The sequence below is a fragment of the Populus euphratica genome, unplaced genomic scaffold (assembly GCF_000495115.2).
Source record: "Populus euphratica unplaced genomic scaffold, PopEup_1.0 scaffold151.1, whole genome shotgun sequence".
Lineage (NCBI taxonomy): Eukaryota > Viridiplantae > Streptophyta > Magnoliopsida > Malpighiales > Salicaceae > Populus > Populus euphratica.
In genome coordinates, this window is record NW_011500039.1 from 128282 (window position 1) to 147364 (window position 19083).

Here is a 19083-nt window from a genome sequence, read left to right on the forward strand (position 1 = left end):
AAAAAACAGCGACTAGCATGATCATGCAGTTAAATATTATCTTATGGGTTAAAATATCTTTAAGCTAATTCATGCATCTCAAGAAAACAAATGTTGCTTTTCAAAGATAATTTATTCGAGAGTAGGAGTATGATTGATTTTTAAATAAGTTTTTATAATAAAATATATGTTAATAATATTTTTTTATTTTTTAAAAATTATTTTTTAATATGAGCATATCAAAATAATTTGAAATCACTCAAAATGTATTAATTTAAAATAAATAAAAAATAAATTTTATTTAAAAAATTTTAAAACATAAAACAAGCTGGGAACAAAACATCCTAAAATCAGGAGAATTTCAAGGCCACAAATAAAAATCTATCTAGAAAATGCTGAAAAACAATTATAGAAAGAAGGGTGAAAAGGACAGCCACATGCAAAGAAGCGAAGCCAGATCACATGTTTCAGTTTTTGTGTTCAAAATTGCATCGATCTTCTAGGAGGGGTCCTCTGGGATTTTTCTCTTTATTCTTCTCTGCTGTCTCTAACCTTAATTAGGTAGGGACTGACGTGTCCTTGCTTTTCTCGTGAAGTTAGATTAATAAGATGGGAAAGAAGGAATTAAGGGCTGAATAAGACCACAAATTAGATTAAAAGGTCGATTTTGTCTATCTCCCCCCCTCTATCTTGGTTTAAGAGGGGGTTGATCAAGATTAGGGCTGTGGATTAGACTCATTAAAGCAACTAATTCTACAAACAATAATTGATGGCAAAATATAGAGCCCCACCTCAAGGTAGATTTTGGAATGTAAAAGGAGGCGAATCCTTTGAAAATTAAGGCTACAAAATTTGAAAGCTCATCCACCTCTGTGTCCCATGCACATGCATGTAAAATCTGAAAGGCTAACGAGCCATCAATAATATTTTCCACTGATGTCACTCCATTAAGCAAGAAACAAGGGAGTTGCATGATTTAGGGGATTTATGAGAGTTTGGTACTCCTGAGAGTACGGTGGGTGGTAGTTGTTTTTTAACATATTTTTTTTATTAAAATATATTACAATAATTTTTTTATTTTATTTTATGCATTAATCTTTTTATATATTAATTTTATGTATTATTCTTTTTATGTATTAATCCATTGATATCACTCCTTAAGCAAAAAATAAGGGGGTTCCTTTCCAGGAGAAGGGAAGGCATAAAATATATAGGAGGTGGTCCATATCTTTTTATCTCTTATTATATTTATTTTATGTATTAATTTTTAATTAATTTCTTCATCAATTTTTTTTCTTTGTGATTTTTTTCTATTACTATTGGAAATAATCCTTTTAAATTGAAATTTTTGATATCAACATATCAAAACAATCTAAACATATAAAAATATCTATTTTTATTTTATTTTATGTATTAATCTTTTTATATTAATCCAATGATGTAACTCCATTAAGCAAGAAATAAGGGAGTTTTTTTTTTGCAGAAGAAGCATATAAAAATATCTATTTTTATTTTATTTTATGTATTAATCTTTTTATATTAATCCAATGATGTAACTCCATTAAGCAAGAAATAAGGGAGTTTTTTTTTTGCAGAAGAAGGTATAAAATATGTAGGAGGTGGTCACATCTTTTTTTATTTTTTTATATTTATTTTATGTATTAATTTTTTTTATTAATTTTTTCATTCATTTTTTCTTCCTTTTCTTGTTTGTGATTTTTTTCTATTACTATTGGAAATAGCCTCTTTAAATTGAAACTTTTGATACTAGCATATCAAAACAATCTAAACACATAAAAATATTAATTTTAAACAATTTTTTCTTTATTTTTCTTGTTTGTGATATTTTTCTATTACTATTGGAAATAGCCTCTTTAAATTGAAACTTTTGATACTAGCATATCAAAACAATCTAAACACATAAAAATATTAATTTTAAACAATTTTTTCTTTAAATTATATATATAGAAAGGGTCAAAATTAGATTTGGTAGTAGTAATGAATTTTGTATCGACCAAATGAAGAAAAGGTGATAAAATCAAACAGGGCATTATGAGATAAGCAGCCTAGAAGGTTAATGAGTGCTTTCCCCTCCCCTTCCCTGATGAGATGGGATTAGAAGTCAAATTTCCCCAAGATAAGGGAGCTCACATATATCCATTTATTTATTGGCATAAAAAATCAAGGAAAGTGGCAATGGACTATGCAATCTCCCCTCCCTACGTTTCTTTTTAACCGGCGAATTAAGCAAGGGCACGGAGACGAAGCCAACACGTTATATGGAGCAAGGAATAATAATAATCAGAATCCTTCAAAATATTAAAAAATTGGTAAGAAAAACATTATCCAAGAGACTAGAAACACGGAGGAGTAGAAGCCTTCTCTTTGACGTGTGCAAGCTATGCTGATATGCTGGCTTTTTTCTATTTTTATTTTATTTTTTTTCTATTTTCTGTTGCGTGCAGCAGACGAACAATTACAATCACGAACTCGATCGAGGGCAAAATAATTTCCATACCTACTTAGAGGAAAACGACAAGCTTAATGGGCACTCACAGGCCAGCTAGCCACTTCCCAGCATTAATTGATGGGGAAATAAGAATCCCACCTTCACCAGTGACATGGTTTTCTGCTACAGCTCGCATTCTTACTCGGGACTCCACAAATTCAGATCCACATCTGGGTTCTGGCCCCTGTTCTTGGGTGCTCAGTATGTCCAAACAAAAGGGTTTGATTTGTGTGTGTATGGTACGAATGTTGCTTTTTTACTTAGAAAAGAAGATAATATACATATAATCATTGGAAATCATTACTTCTCTCTTCAAATCTGTAGCTGTGATGATGTATCACAAAAACAAACTCCATGAGTGTAGGTTTGCGTGAGACTATTAATTGAGTCCAACCATTTTATTTTTCTCAACAAAGTTGTTAATAGAGAGGGGGCATAGATCATGACGATAATGCAGCACTTTGATTGATAATGATGGAGATTACTCATGATACTCTTGAAGATTTCTACACCTTTTAACTTTTCTCTTTTTATTATTATTATTATTATTGCTGCTGCATCATCCTCCCTAGTGTGAATACCACGTAAAAATTATTATTATTATTTAATTTCACAATAAAAATATATTTTCAAAGGTATATTTTTTAAAAATAATTTTTTTAATATTACTCCTAAAATTTAAATCTATGTTAAAAAAACTATTTATTCACCCAATTGTAAGTTCAAAATAAATGTTCGGACTGATAAGTGCGCTTTAGCAATTAGTAGCAGGTCCCTTGGGTCCTCTTGTTCTTGTTACGTGGGCTTAACTTGAACAAATCCTGTTGATCAAAATGGAGTTCAAAGCCGCATAGTGCTGCAGAGTTGGGCTCGAAAGTACATTCCTCCCATGCTTAGAAGGTGTCGTTGCTTGACAGGAGATGGGAAGCGAAGGAGGATGGATCTCTTCTTATTTACAGACAAAGCTCATACATCTGAATTAAAAGCACAAAACAACATGGGATTGGAGAGATCCATAAAACTTGGTTGAAATGTAATGCACGGATGTATCTCAAAGCTCTCCATCCCTTTCTTTACCACTACTGCCTACTTTTTCCTTAATATGCTGTGACTCCTGCTTTGTAGCCTCCAGAGTTTCAGCAGCCTTTTGCTTCGCAGTCTCGTAATTCTCTTTAGCTTTCTCCTTGGCCCAGCTTAGATTCTCCCCCCTCTCAGATTCCCTTTTCTTGTCTTCTTCTGTTGCGCTCTTCTGCGTTTTTTTAGCCGCCTCCTCTTCTTCTTCTCCCTTCTCTTTTTCCATACCTGTGGCCTCTTTAGCCTTCTCTTTGGCTTCTTCGGCCTTTCGAGTTGTCTTCTCCTTTATCTGCTCTGCTTTCTCTGCTGCCTTTTCCTCTGCTTCATAGGCCTTTTCTTTTTCTGTTCCAGAGGCTTCGCTTGCCTTCTCTTTAGTTGCACCTGTTGTGGAAGCAATCGTTTCTTTCGATGCGCTTGCCATTTCGCTAACCTTCTCTATGGCTGCATTTGCCATTTCTTTAATCTTCTCTGTCACAGTATCTTTCATGTCACCTGCCCTTTCTGCACCGTATTGAGTGGCTTCTGCTCAAATTTAGCATAACACATATAAGAACCGCTAATTTGGAATGCGTGGATTAGGAAGAAAATCAAATTCCAAAAGAAATCATTTAACCAAAACTTGCATGTTCTTGCTTATAAGGGGAGCAATCAATTCACTAATTAACTAACCAGAAGCTCTGTCTTTGGCCTTCTTGGTAGTGTCAGAGGCTGTATCAGAAGCTCTCTTAGCAGTCTCCATGGCATCATCCTGCTTTCGCCCAGCGGTTTCAGAGATTTTCTCCTTGGCCCATTCGGCCCATGACTCGGTGGATTCTTTGGCTTCTTTACCATCCTCTTCTGCCTTCTCCTGTGCTTCTTTTGCTTTCTCTTCTGTCTTACCTCTTGCTTCTTTCAATCCATCCGTCATCACTTCAAAATCTTGGCTTTCTTCTGTTGTGGTTGAAGAACGATCGGCACCAGAGCAGCTACAACTGATGGCAAACATCATCACCAGTATCCCCGCCACAAACAAAACCGAGAGCCGACAAGTACCATTCTTGGAAGGCATGATCATCAAGAAAGATACTACTCACAACAATACAGTACTTAATTTATCCTCTCTTTTATTAGGTATAACAAAACAACACACTATAGCAATTAGCAAGCAACGAGGAAGATCTTAAAAATAAAAGCAAGCAGCGAGGAAGGGAAGTGATGAAAACTGAAAAATGAGCACGATTGCAAGTGGAAGTAGAAGTAGGGGTTGGGGGGTTTTTAAGGGACAAGTTGAGGAGCTTCTTGATCAGATGACAGACGCCATGCAACGTGGAAACTCAAGAATATGCCAAGTGTTTATGTGATTGACATGTGTCCTTCTCAGTGTACCACGAGTCAGCTTCTTAATGAAAGGCTACCCTTTTGAAATTTTTTTGACTCTTGTTCTCATCCGAGACACCAATCCAATCTACCGACGGATAAATTGGAGGGGGGAGTGTCATTACCGACTCGGTTCTGGACACGTCTGGCTGCTGCCAACTTGAGAATTTAAATCCATGCTTAAAACTGTCAAAGGCATAGTAATAACTTAAAATATCTAGGTTTAGCAGAATACTCGCTTATATAACATCGATTTGAGTTACTTATAGGCTAAATAATTTTGGGTTGAGATATGTGCTGATCTGAAATTTATATAAGTTTGATAAATTAACAAGTTTAATATTTTTAAATTTAATTATATGTTGAACTAAGTATATATAGGTCTGACGAGCTTTTAGATCCAATATTTTTAAGTTCAGCCACGTGCAGAGTCTAAATAAATTTCGATTTGACAAGTTTTGAGGCTCAACATTATTGAATTCAGTTACATACTGAGCCAAATAACACATGAGCTTGACTAGCTATCATATCCAATATCGTTGGGTTTAGCTACTCGCTAAACCTAAATAAACATAGGCTCGACGAGCTGTCAGATCCAATATCTTTGGCTTTAGCTATGCTATAAGCTCAAGTATATGTGGACCTAGTAAGCTGGTAGACCCAGTATTTTTAGGTTTAGCTACGTGCTGAGCTCAAATAGATATGAGTCTGGCCAGTTGTCAAACCCAATATTCTTGGATTTAGCTACGTGTTGAACCTAAGTATATATAGGTCCAACAAGCCTATAGACCCAGCATGTTTAGGTTTAGTTGTGTGTTGAACCCAAATAGATATGAGTCTGACAAGTTGACAGACCCAATATTAATGGGTTAAAATTTTACAACTATAAAAGGGGAAATATTTTGTTCTCATGGTATTGCCTTCACACACATGCAACTTTAAAAATTTTGTTTGCTCAACAAGGATTTAAAATATGATAAGAAAGATTGCGAAAGAGATTGGAAGGCTGATAACCAAAAGTTATTTGAAGCATTTTGTCAAGGGGCACACCCATATTGAACAAGATAGAGAAAAGCTCAACCAACCGACCTAAATCATACCTAAGATCATCATCATTTTAAAGGGTACCTCAGCTAGAGGAGATACTTTTAATGGAAAAAAAAGTATAAAAAATAGATCTTGACAATGAATCATCATCGAAACCTATGACATGAGCCTATCATTTTCACTCTAGAAGATGAAAAAGGGGTGACTTACCTCTATAAGGATGCACTAGTAATTTCCATGATTATGGCCAATCATCAAGTCCATAAGATGTTGATAGATAATGAGAATTCACTTAACATCTTTTCCAAATATGTGATGTTTTAGATAGTGATAAATCCGACAAGGATGACTTATGTAAATACCTCTTTGATTGGGATTAAAGGGTTATGAGTGTGAATGAACGGTGCCTTAAAGATCTAAGTTACAATTAACATTTACCTTAAGTGCTTTAACTTTCAACAAAACTTTATAGTGATATTTATGGCTTTGGCATACAATGTCATAATAGTAAGGCTTCTTTTGTATAAGATCAATGTAGTAATAAACACACGATATTTGGTTTTGAAATTTTCTATTAAGAATAGCGCAGCTATCGTGAGATGAAACTAAAGGGCCTCTATGTATTGTGCCTCTGTATATCTAAAAGGCAAAAAGTCTTTGTTTTGGGACTAATAAAGATCTTTAAAGGAAAGGATAAAGGTTAGAATTAAGGCCGTAGAAGAGTTAAAAAAAAGTATCTTTAGGGTAAGAGGAGAAGGTTGTCACTAAGATATACTTCATTTGAGAACTAACTTAATAACAATTCTCTCCTTGCCATAAAGCTAATTTTTCTTTCAGCACTTCAAATATGCTAGAGATCAGCCTAGAAATAGCTGTTCATAGACTTTTAGCTAATCCAGTTTTCCCTTTTGTTCGATAAAAGAAGAGAAACTTCAAACGGAAAAGGCAATTGATAATAAATTTAAAAATTGATAAATTGTTAGTTGTTGGGTTCATTTATAAGGTTATGTATCCAGATTCGCTAACTAATATGGTTATGGTGAAAAAAAGCACTGAAAAGTGGAGGATGCGTGTGGATTTCACTAATCTAAACAAAGCATCCAAATGATAGTTTTCCTTTCCCAAAGATTGATAAATTAGTGGACTTTATAGTTGACTTTGAATTTTTAAGTTTTATGGATGTTAATTCAAGGTGTTGTTACTTATTTTTAACCCTATAATAAATCAAGAAAAGAAAAGAAGAATAGAAAAATAAAATCTAAAGTATTAAAGGATATACATAAAAAAAGTTTAGAAGATTACCAAAATTGATGGTCAAAGACCAAAATAACAAGTGGAAAATTTAGAAGACTAACATGTATAAAATTGGCAAAATTAACTATCCAATTTTGATTGAGAAATGATTAATTTGGTGAAAAAGTTTTAATTTTGGGTAAAGAAATATAAATTTGAACAGGTAAGGACTAGTGAGAATTTTAAAAGGCTTAATTAATTTTATTGAGGACTTAATTGCAAGTAAATTTGATATTTGAAGTCAATTTAGACTTTAATTGAAAGAAATTAAAGTCTAGAGATTAATTTGCATTTTTAAAGAGTTAATTTCATCAAATCAGGAGCTTAATTACATAAATATTAAAGTTTGATGGGTAATTGGGGATTTGATTGAAAAAATTTGAAATCAATAATCAAACTGGAAAAAAACTTGTGATTATAGGGATTGAAATTGACTAAATTAAATTCAAGAAAATTAAAAATTTGATGATAAATTAAGGGTCCAAATGCATAAATCGAAAACCATTCATCGAGATAAAAATGACGCTAAACTTTACGGTTAATGATTGGGTTTGGTAGGACATCAAATTAAGCATTTGAGGGGCAATTATAGATGCAATTAAAAACAATTAGAAGAATAGAATGATCTTAATAACATTTCCATCCTATTTTCTCCGATGATCTTAACATCTTATCCCTGACTAGCCTTACTACGTTGACAGATTCTAGGCAAGTTGAGTTGGCATTTTTAAACAAATAGATTTGAAAATACTTGCCTCCAAATCAAATAAGGTTAAATCCTAATAAAAGATGTACATCTTTTCTACCAACTTCAGGTAGTCTTTAATAATAATGATATCAAAGTTGCTCCGATAAAACCTTGAAAGTGGGTAACTTAACCATCGAAGGATGTGATACCTATTTTGCAAAACCACTAATCTTTGTCATGCTTACATTTTAAGCCTTCGCAATAGGTTTTTATCAAATATTAGTTATGTTTCTCTTAATATCAAAAGGCTAGAAACAAGCTCTTTGGTCGCCAAGTTTTGGAAAGCCATCAAAATCTCTAAAACTGAGTTTGTTGTAAAACCATCATTTTAAAACCAACATAGGTATAAAGCTTATGGTTGTAAAGTGTATCCAAAACTCTCTCATTTTAATTAGATGGACAAGTTTTGATGAAGGAGGATTGATCTTTGATTGAATCCTAGCTTGAAATCCTATAAACACCCCTAGAAAATCAAGGTAGTATAATACAAAAAGAAGAGAGAAAGAAGATAAAGAAATATAGGATAAGGAAATTCTAAGTGTGAAGGTTTAAGAGCTTAACATAAAGATTTTCTCAACTTCTAGAGAAACTAACAAACTTGGAAAAGAAAGGAAAGCAACCATTGTTAGAGCATGGAAGGTTTAAAAAAACTCTTCTAATCTAGCAGGTGATGTCCATGAGGCACACCTTTGGCTCTTCATTGCATGTTTCATTGGTGTTTTGAATTTATTTTTGGTGATACATTGTATTAATCTTGCATTTTTATTAATTTATATAATGTTTTTTTTTGTTTAATTTTGATTTTAGTTGTTTGTTACTATTTATTGGATGTTTAGGAAATGCTTTTATGTTTATTTTTTCTAAAATAAAATGGTTTTTGTATTATATTAAATGTGATAGTAGGTGTTTGCTGATTTTGTTTTTGTTAATTAATGTATTTTCTTGGTTTCTAAGCTTGATTTGAATACCAAGTTATCTTGAAAGTTAGTTTTGAATTGAAATTTAATGTTATTGTTAGTTATCATTGGGATTGCAGTTATGAAGGTGGAATCTAATAAATGATTTTGATGATTTCATGTTTTTTTATTCGACTATGTTTAGTGTTAATAATGTGGGTTGTAAAGATAAAAAAACAATGTGTTTAAAGGCCTGTAAAGCTGTTTCTGACGTTTAACAATGTTTTGGATTTTTTAGGTTAATAAACAGTTTTCTTCGTGTTCATGAGAAGAACATTGTCTTAGTTCAATGATTTGGAATAATTTTGGTTTATTTCTTTACACTAAACACTTTATAATATTTGACTAGTTAATAATTTAAGATTTATTGGCATCAATAACAAACTTCTAATGGGTTTAAATCCTCGGATTTTGGTTTAGAACTAAAACTTATTTATATCAAATTATGATGTTTATTTGATAATCAAAGAAAATGGATGGTAGATTATTAATCCTTGTATGATTCAAAACATGTTTATGGCCTTGTTTTGATCATATCTAGTTTAGTTGGAGAGTCAATTGTTAGAATTGGTATGAACATTCTTCGTATTCTTCATTTTACTTTCACCTTCTAGGATAAGTGAATCTTATTAGGGCACCTACATGGACTATTTCCATAAAGATTTATTTATGCATACGAGCCCCTAATAAATTCAAGATGTTAGTTTTGTTCAAGAGCGTAAATCTTTGTTCAGAGTCATAGACAGATCATCGGTTAGGAACTCATTAACATCTTTAAACCATATTCAGACCACACAATGCAAGTTACCTGAGTTAAGGTCTATTAGGGGTCCTAATATATTCTCTAGCTATAATTAGTCCATTACCTTAAAATTTCTGATAAGATCAATCTATTTGGGTCTCCTAATGACCTTGCACCAAACAACTAAGTGTCGACTCCCTGACTCTAACGTCCTACCATATTGCATGCTCACATATGACATATGGTACTATTAAATCCTTATTGATCTAAAAGATGAGAAAAACACTTCTTTGATTATTAAAGGAATAACTTTGTGCCATAAAGCAGTGGCATTTGGCTTGAAAAATATAGGGGTTACTTATTAATATATGATCAACAAAGTGTTCAAGCACCAAATTAGAAGGATTATAGAAGGTTATTTGGAAGACATGCCAGTGAAAACCATGACTTTTGAATAAAATCTAAATGACTTAAAAGAGTTTTTTTTTTTAATTTTGGGAAGATGTTAGATGAAGTTGAATTCCTTAAGAGTGTTTTCTCCATCAAAGAAGGATAATTCTTTGGTTTCCTAGAAAACTAGACCCAACATCCTTGGATTCATCTACATGCTAAGACTAAGAGGATGTGATTCTCGCAAACTGTTAGACTCGATATCATTAGGTTCAGCTACATGTTAAACCCAAGTAGACATAGGTGTAACGAGTTACCAGAACCAATGTTTTTTAGTTTAGTCATGTGTGGAGCCTAATCAGCTGTGAGTCTAACAAGTTGACAAACCTAACATCCTTAGATTCAACCACATATTAAAGCCTAAATGGACATTGGTCTAAATAGTTGTCAGACCTAATATCTTTAGGTTTAACTATATGTTAAGCTCAAATGGACATGAGCTTGATGAGTTACTAGACCAAATATTTTTTTGTTTAATTATATGTTAAACTTAAGTGGACATGGATCTGACAAACTACCCAACTTAATACCCCTAGGCCCAACTATATGCCAAACATAAATGGATATGGGTCTAGGATCACTATTAGACCTATCGACCATGACCTTGGTTTCTTAGTAAATAATTCATTAGATACAACATTTCTGGGTTCACCTACATGCTAAGACCAAGAGGACGTACTTTTGGCAAGCTACCATACCCAATGTCATTTGGCTCAACTATATGCCAAGCCTAAGTGGACGTGGGTATAATGAGTGATTAGTACTTAAAAGTGCATTTTTATCATGGTTTTATATCATCATTTTGCACTTGAAGTATCAATAACTCCTTAACTAAAGCATGTTTTATAATAATATATCTAATAATATAAGATACCTTTAATTTGTGGTAAATATTCATTTTAAATGCAGGCCTATCACATAAATGAAAGGATTGATTGATGACTTTAAGAACTTAAATTGCAAGGGCAAAAAGATGACCAAAATTAGAAAAGAGATGTCGGTGCAATCCAAACCGGAATACTGTTTGGTAATTGGGTCATATCTGGAGCAATAGATCTCAGATTTAGATCTAATTTATATGGATGGAAAGGTAAGACATAGGCCTACAACTTTCATATGGAGTCCAAGATCTAAAAAGGCCATTTTCAAGTTCAAATTGTAGCAACAACAAAGAAGCCCGAATCTGTCCTCCATCTCGAGCACTGTTCAGTATTTTAGCCATATCTGGAGTTCTAGAAGTTCAAATGAGCTGAATGTTTTACACAAGAAAGCTGAGACAATTGCCTACAACTTTCATGTTTTTAAGTGGCTCCAATGTTGACGTTATCAATGATGTTTTGGGCAGACAAGAGAAGATAAGGATTGTCACCAAGTCAAGAGTTGACCACCCACTCATCAATTAGTCATCAAATCAATAGTTCTCAATTTTGGCCTATAAAAGGAGGCATTTGCCATGCATTTAGGCATCTTGGTGTCCAGATCAAGATCATGCTCTTGCTTTTCCTCTTTGTATTTTTTGTAATGTTTATGCTTTGCTTTCATTAATATCAAGTTTATGCCTTTCATTTCCTTTCCTTTACTTAGCTAACTTTTATCTTATTTATGTTCTTATTTTGTTTATTTTTTTTTCTTTCATTATGTCTAGCTAAGTTTATTATGTCAAGGTGAAAAGGTTACACTAATGGTGTAAGAATAAGTATAGTGTAAACTTAATATGGACTTTAATGTTTGATACTAACATGTTTTGTATTTGTTATCTTGTTCACTCTTTAATACTTTGCTTGTTAAATGACTAATCTTGATTTATGTTGTATAACACTTGGTACAACAAATGCTTGACACTTTCATAGTTCATACTGTATGGTATAACCGACACCTGAGCTATGAAAGGAACTTGATTTGTTGTTAACATAAGTTATAATCATGAATGCTTGACGAGATTTACAAGTACTAGCATTAATCGAATAAGATGACTAATGTAATCATGTTAACAATCTATAATCTGATTGGAACCTCCTTTGTGTGTGGTTTCCAATTGAATAATAAGATTTTATACTATACTTGTTTGACATACCATTAGTGGAACCTCTAACCTTGACATTTGTTATTATTATTGTTTAATCCTTACATTAATTTTCCATCCCCAAGTTCTCATCATCTTCTTCTTCTTCTCTTTCTTTATTATTATTATTATTATTAGTATTACTACTACTACTACTAGTATTATTATTATTATTATTATTATTATTGTTGTTGTTGTTGTTGTTGTTGTTGTTGTTGTTGTTGTTGTTGTTGTTGTTGTTGTTTTATTATTATTGTTGTTGTATTATTATTATTATTATTTATAATTTGTACAATTAACCTCCTTGTGGTTCGACCCCGATCTTGCCGGGTTATTTATTACTTCGACACTCCTACACTTGGGAGAAGACATCAATCTTTTAGTCGTGTCAATGAGCTTTCAAACCTAATGTTTTTAGGTTTAATCAAGTGTGGAGGCCAAGCAATTGTGGGTCTAATGAGTTGTCAAACCTAACATACCTGGATTCAATCACGTGCCAAGTCTAAACACGAGTGTGGAAAGCTATCAGATTCAGTGTTCTTGGATTCAACTATATGCTAAGCTCAAATAAATATGAGCCTGGTAACCTACCGAACTAAATATTATTGTTGAGTCTAAATAAATACGAGTCTAGCGAACTACTAGATTAGATGTTCTTAGGTTTAAAGGGGCACCATTACCACTTTCCTTGTCTCATTTTCTCTTCGGTTATTTCAATTGTTTTTATTATAATATATACTATTATTTGTTTAGGTTTCACTAAAATCATGAAAGTAAAAATAATTTTTTATAAATTTTTTAGTGAGTTTAATAGATCCCATTAATTAATTGAAGATTATGTTAAAAAAAAAAACAAGTATTTTTTTAAACTTTAAAAAAACTTCTTTCATGATCGGATTTATTGCATCATCACAAACCTCCAAACATAGCATTATTTGGCCTGTTTTTATTAATTTTACAACACACTTCTTTTATGTTATTTTTCACAATTGTGATCAAAATTACAGGATTTGTATGAAAACCTAATCAAAATTATGGTAAAATATTATATATTTTATTTTAAAATAGTTATTTAAAATTTATATAATTAATTTTCTTTTAAATCTAGATTGTAATTACTTGTGTAGAATATATTCTATTTCTAAAACTCATTGGTAGCAGGTTATACTTAATTTCTAAAATTTAAATCGTAATCATGCGATGAGAGAAGCGGCAAATCATTTTATTGGAACCCACCATCTCTCTGCTTCTGTCAATTCATCACGCAACGATGGGATGGAAAATCCGGTGAAGATAGGTTGGTTTCTTTGTTGGGATCCCAAATTGGACATGCTGTTCTTAAATATCTCCTTTTGAGTTCTTTAATCATAATCGTAAATACTGGTCTTTAAAAAGGACTCTTCACTCTTATAGTCCAGGGAGCTCTACTCCTGCAAGAAGTCGAAGGCTCAGGTTTCATGTACAAGACAAGCGCGGAAAAACATTGTAAATCGTAGTATTTCTTAGAAATCTGCATCATGAAGTCAGCTTTTATATGTTTGAGTGTAGTTATCAGGACTTTGCCATTTGAATGCTGCTCAGTTTTTTGGAGGTCAGTATGAGCTAGTTCTTGGATATGGCTTTTTGAAATTTGCAAGCCATATTCTGCCGATCACCTTTACAGGTTGCTTTGCTGCTCCAAATTGGAAAGGAAGCAATTCCTCCTGATATTGTCCAAAGATTCCGCTAAATACACATTATCTGCCCCACCTCACCTCACGGGCTGTCTTGTAGCCGTTAGGTGTAACGAAGAGCATCTGCGGCTTCCTTCAGGTTGCCCTACAACCAGTCATGGTAGGCATCACAGAATAAGATTCAAGACTTGTTTGTTACCAAAACACCTGCAAGGGGAAGAGAAGGAAATGAAAATTGTTCAATTCTAAAGATTTAATGCAATTCTACTTTGTTGTTGGAAAATTAGTGAAGATTTGTGCTGATTTTAGCCATTTGATCATCTAATTCTGTTATTCAAAACAGCTCTTTAAGTGCTTGTTTCTAAAAAAGTTTACTTAGGTATTGCAAATCAGACATCATGTAAGCTAAGACTGAACCATATTTTACTGAGTTCTGAAGAACTTGATGCACCATGGACATCATGGAAGTTGGAACCATGGCTTATCTCTGATGTTGAAAAAGGCCCGTTTCAAGCTTCCTAGTAAAATCTCAAAACAATATTTCACAAACTATGCTTGTGCAGTTTCTCCATTGCCATACAGTTTACTGGATTAGGCAGTTATATATCTTGTCAAACACCCATGTATTCTGATTATGTAAATTTTTGTAGTAGATCAAATGAGAAACCGTGCAATTCTCCATTAATAGGTTTCAAGAATGCATCCTCGCTTCTGTGGAACACCAGTCACCCGCCTCTGAAGAGAAACTATGGTTTACTGCTGCGTGATTCTCCATGTCGCAGGTCATAGTGCTCTAGCCATTGGACATCACAATCATTATTTCACTGGAAAGGGTAATCTTGCAGACCATCTTTTAGTTAAATGTGAAGCATTACTTGCCGCATGTGCCTTGTCTGTATAAATACAGAATTTCGTTTCATGTTTGGCCAGAGAATAAAGGAAGTGCTGAGCTTCCACTAATCCATTCAAGTCCTACAGACCTTACATACTGATCTTCCATTAAAACCTTAACCATAGAAGGCTCCAAGGAGACAAAAAAGTATTCTATTCATTCTGGAAAGTATTGTCTTGAATAAAAAAGCAGAATTTACAACTTTCATTGAGTTGGATTACTCAACAATAAACATGAGTCAATGAAGTCATCTTCATAACTTTGATAAATGGTGGCAAAAGTTTACAACAGGAACTGCCTTCTTAAATGAACCAAGTAACACGAGGAGAAAAACTGAATTTCCAGGCATTCAGCAGAAAATACTGGAAATATAGCATCCTTAGGTGGTACAGAGACGGTTAGGTTTCAAAAAAGCGAAGTTCTACCATGAATTCCTGTTGCTTTGGTGAATACCAAGCAACAGCCTTTGCTGAACCAAGGACATGCAAAGCATACTCAATGGCAAATACTGGATCATCCACACACATATGCCAATCTTTGTTCTTCCAATCAATCTCAACTCCAGAATCAACTCTAAAACTGAAAGGTCCAGCTATCTGCAACCAATGTGGAAAGATATTAGTTCCACAAAAGAGGTTAGGAGTGCATGAAGGAAGAGGAAAATGAGAAACAAGAAGATATTTTCTCGCTAATATTTAAAAAACAGTTGACCAGCAGCATGCAAGTGTTGACATTAACTTGTTAGACTGTAGTACATGCTCAATGCTTCTACAGGAAACATACAACTAAAAGAAGTTCCTATTAAAAACAGTGACCTTAATGCAAATCTTGACATAACAAAGAATGTACTTGATTTAACTTGGCTTTTGTTACCTTCAGTTTCATCTGCTAATAATATGCCAACGTATTTTGGAAAAGACAGACATGCTAAAAGCTAAGACCTACCTGCTGCTGAAAAGAAACAGTTGCCTTGGGGCAAATTGCCTGAACTGTTTCCATGGTTGGTTGTTGAGAATTACAAAAGTCTTGTGCTAATCTGGCGGCACCTGAAAGAAATTTGGAACCAGAAGGGAAATCCAGGCGTGCATGGAATCGAGTAAGATCTAATAATAGTCTTTGGAAGTTTCCGTGCTGAGCAGTAAATGAAACAGATGAAAATGCATCAACTAATAAGGTGGATTTTACAGCAGGAGCACGAAGACAGAGGCCTTCAAACTGCTGAGATTCATGTACCACTTGTGGCCGAACTGAATTATCCCCAAAACAGGCCATCACAGCAGCACCTGTATACGTTCAAATATCAGTAAGAGATGCAGATAAATGATTTACATCTGAACTGGCAGATAGGAACCGAAACTATGAAGCAATAACTGCTAAAAGCCTACAACAACTTCCATAGCATGTTTGTCCAAGGCCCCAACCAAATATAGGGCTTTAGCTTCATTACTAGATATGTGCAGAACTCATATTTACATCTCCAGCAAGCAAGAACCTTCATAATGATGCAAATGCAGGTCATTTTCGTTATGTATATTTAAGGAAACAATTGTTTGAATAGAGAAAATGAGAAAGCGCCTATAATTTACAGGGATGCCCCCATGCCACTCATCCAGTCTGGTTCATAATTAGCATACAGAAAATAAGTTAAGAACTTGCAATTTACCAATGACCCCTGAAGCTGAAATGTGAGGATTGGAGAGAAAAATATCAAAGGGCTGCACCATCTTCAACTTCTGAGCATTGCTTCTCCAAATCTCAACATTTTTCTTTAAGGAAAAAGCACTTTTCAAAGAGATGCCAGGAAGTAATGTAGCAGGAACCTCAACGGTCTCATCACCTCCAAGCTGCATAGGCTGACCGGCACTATGATGCATACAGAAATGATAACTAGCACCAGAGTCAGAAGAAAGAGACGCCAGATCAATGGCCATGGAGAAAGGCACATCCCAATAATTACCGGCCTTGTCAATGTAAAGTCCAGGCCAAACTGCCTCCACATTTAAATCGTGATTCGGGAACTGCAAACACATGAAAATAACACTCAAAATTGCAGAAAGTGAAAAGCATAGTGGCAAAAATTAAATAAAACAAACAAACAAACACATGCCTTATGATGAAAGATTGCTTTCTTACGAGGTTTCTTATTGTCATCATCACCATAAAAATCCAAGCTCAAGAGAAGGGTATCACAAGGACTTAACAAGAGCTCTGAACAAAATCCAAGTGCATATAAGGACTTATCCTCAAGATGTTTTTTAATGTTCTCTAGGCGTGAAGATTGCAAAGCTCCATTCTTTTTAAAAGAAGAGGCAAACTTCTGCAAATTGAATTGAGCTAGTAATGTAGCAAACCTGCATGTTTTTTTAAACGTTTTGACCTCAAAAACATCACAACCAAACATCTACTTTAATCATCAACAAGAACAAAAAAGATGGAATCTTTTCTGGGGTAGTGAAATTATACCAGTTTTGAGTGAAAGGAAGAGCGAGAACACGTTGGAGAGAGAATCCATGGGAGGAAGCAGAATAAGAAGGGATGAAAGGGGCAAACATAAAACGCTGAAAGAAGTCAATCTGCTTGGGTCTTGATAGTCTTGTACCTCTTGAAACACCCAATGGAAGTGGTTCTCCTGGCACTGCCCGTCCTTCTCCTTCAAGGGTTCTGGGAGTGGACCTGTCCAGATCCCAAAACCCTCCATCCATTGCCCATCTTAGCTTGTTCATTGCCTTTCTCTGATTTTTGTGTGTCCTACCTTCCACAGCTGGGGGATTTCTGTTGTCACTGCTTCAACTCTTTTTACAACTGTGATTTTTTCCATCTTTAAAGACCACAGTGATTGTTTAACCGCTACAAGTCTTCCCATGGACGACATGTCGCTTTTAATACCCATGGCTAAAACTCATTTTCAAAGTTTTGGAATGGGGTATCACTAGTGGTTAAGAGTATTTCTTGTTTAAAAATATATTTAAATAAATTTTTTTATTTTTAAAAAATTATTTTTAATAAAAATATAAAAATAAATTTCATTCTAAATAAAAAAATTAAATTAAAAAAAAAAACATAATATTTTCAAACATACCCTAAACTTGATCAGTCCAAGAACTAGGGTCCAAGTTGAGCAAATTAACATTAAATAATTTAAAATTGTGTTGCTTTAAGATTTTTTTAAATAAAAATAAAATAATATTTTAAAAAAATTAAAAAATTAAGCCAATTTTAATTTAATTATAAGATACTAAACTAGTCAACCTAGTATAATCAAATAAATTTTTACTGAATTTAATTTAAAACTTAATCAAATTTCAAGTTATATTAAGATGATTAATTTTATAATTTTATTCTTTATCCACTGCTTTGCTATGATTAGTTTGATGATTATATTATGTTTATATATGTTTTTTTTAGGTATTGAAATTCAAAATCTTAAGCATATTATAAAAAATAAATAATTTTTTTTAATACATAAAGATAATGATTCGATATTATAATAAGATTATGTTTAACGCCATCAATATCCAACAGTTGTGAGCCATTGGGCTTATGATCATCAGGATTTTAAATGAGTTTTTTAATTTTTTTTTAGCAAATTATAAATTGGTATCTTTAATTTTTCCGAATGAATTAAAATTTTTTATGTTTAATATATATTAAAAAATTTTAAAAAACTTGATCATTATTTTATTTTATTGGGATTTCCTCACAATTCACCGTGAACTTACATAATAAAATTATTATTTTATTTTTTTATAATTAAAATCTTATAACTTGTTTTTTTACGAGTAATATGGTTTTTTTAACATGATATAATTATTATTATAAAATTGAATGAGGGTAAAAAAAAACTTTAAACCTTTTATTTACTGAGTGTGGTGTCTAAAATAACCTACGAGTTGAATTTCCTTAACATTTTGGGCAAGGGTATTTTTTGTTTTTAATCTTTCTTAATAGTGTAACTACTAAAGTACTTATAGAAGAAAAAAATAATTACAGCTTAGATTAAGGGGTTTTTAGGCCTTTTGATATGTTTTTTTTTTTTATAACATCACCTGGATCAAGAACACTTCATTCTTTCACAAATTAAATTAAAAAAAAAAAATTGCTAGGGATGTGCGACGCACGCGCCAAAATGTAGGAGAAGTTTGTGTTCTTTAAACAGGATATGCAACGCTTCTTCTTATAAGAAACAACCAACTATCATTTTGGACGATGATTCATGTTGAAGCACGTCCACGAGAGCAGCACATGTAAGCCATGCTATGGTGATTAAGTGGTGGTTATATTTTTTTCTTTCTCTCTCTCTCT

At 33.1% G+C, this 19083-nt stretch overlaps 2 protein-coding genes across 2 annotated transcripts; both read right to left on the reverse strand.

Annotated features, from left to right (window-relative positions):
* Window positions 1-3411: 3411 nt before the first annotated feature.
* Window positions 3412-4798, reverse strand: LOC105107185 (Late embryogenesis abundant protein (LEA) family protein). The gene is made up of 2 exons (XM_011001018.1): window positions 4232-4798; window positions 3412-4084 (listed from the first exon to the last, which is right to left on the reverse strand). The coding sequence occupies exons 1-2, from the start codon at window positions 4614-4616 to the stop codon at window positions 3540-3542; spliced, it is 930 nt and encodes a 309-aa protein (XP_010999320.1). The 5' UTR covers window positions 4617-4798; the 3' UTR covers window positions 3412-3539.
* A 10113-nt stretch (window positions 4799-14911) lies between these two features.
* LOC105107186 (protein TRIGALACTOSYLDIACYLGLYCEROL 4, chloroplastic-like) lies at window positions 14912-17612 on the reverse strand. Its single transcript, XM_011001019.1, has 5 exons — window positions 17245-17612; window positions 16889-17132; window positions 16445-16799; window positions 15727-16064; window positions 14912-15377 (listed from the first exon to the last, which is right to left on the reverse strand). Exons 1-5 carry the CDS (start codon window positions 17502-17504, stop codon window positions 15180-15182), a joined length of 1395 nt encoding a protein of 464 aa, XP_010999321.1. The 5' UTR covers window positions 17505-17612; the 3' UTR covers window positions 14912-15179.
* Between the last annotated feature and the right edge of the window lie 1471 nt (window positions 17613-19083).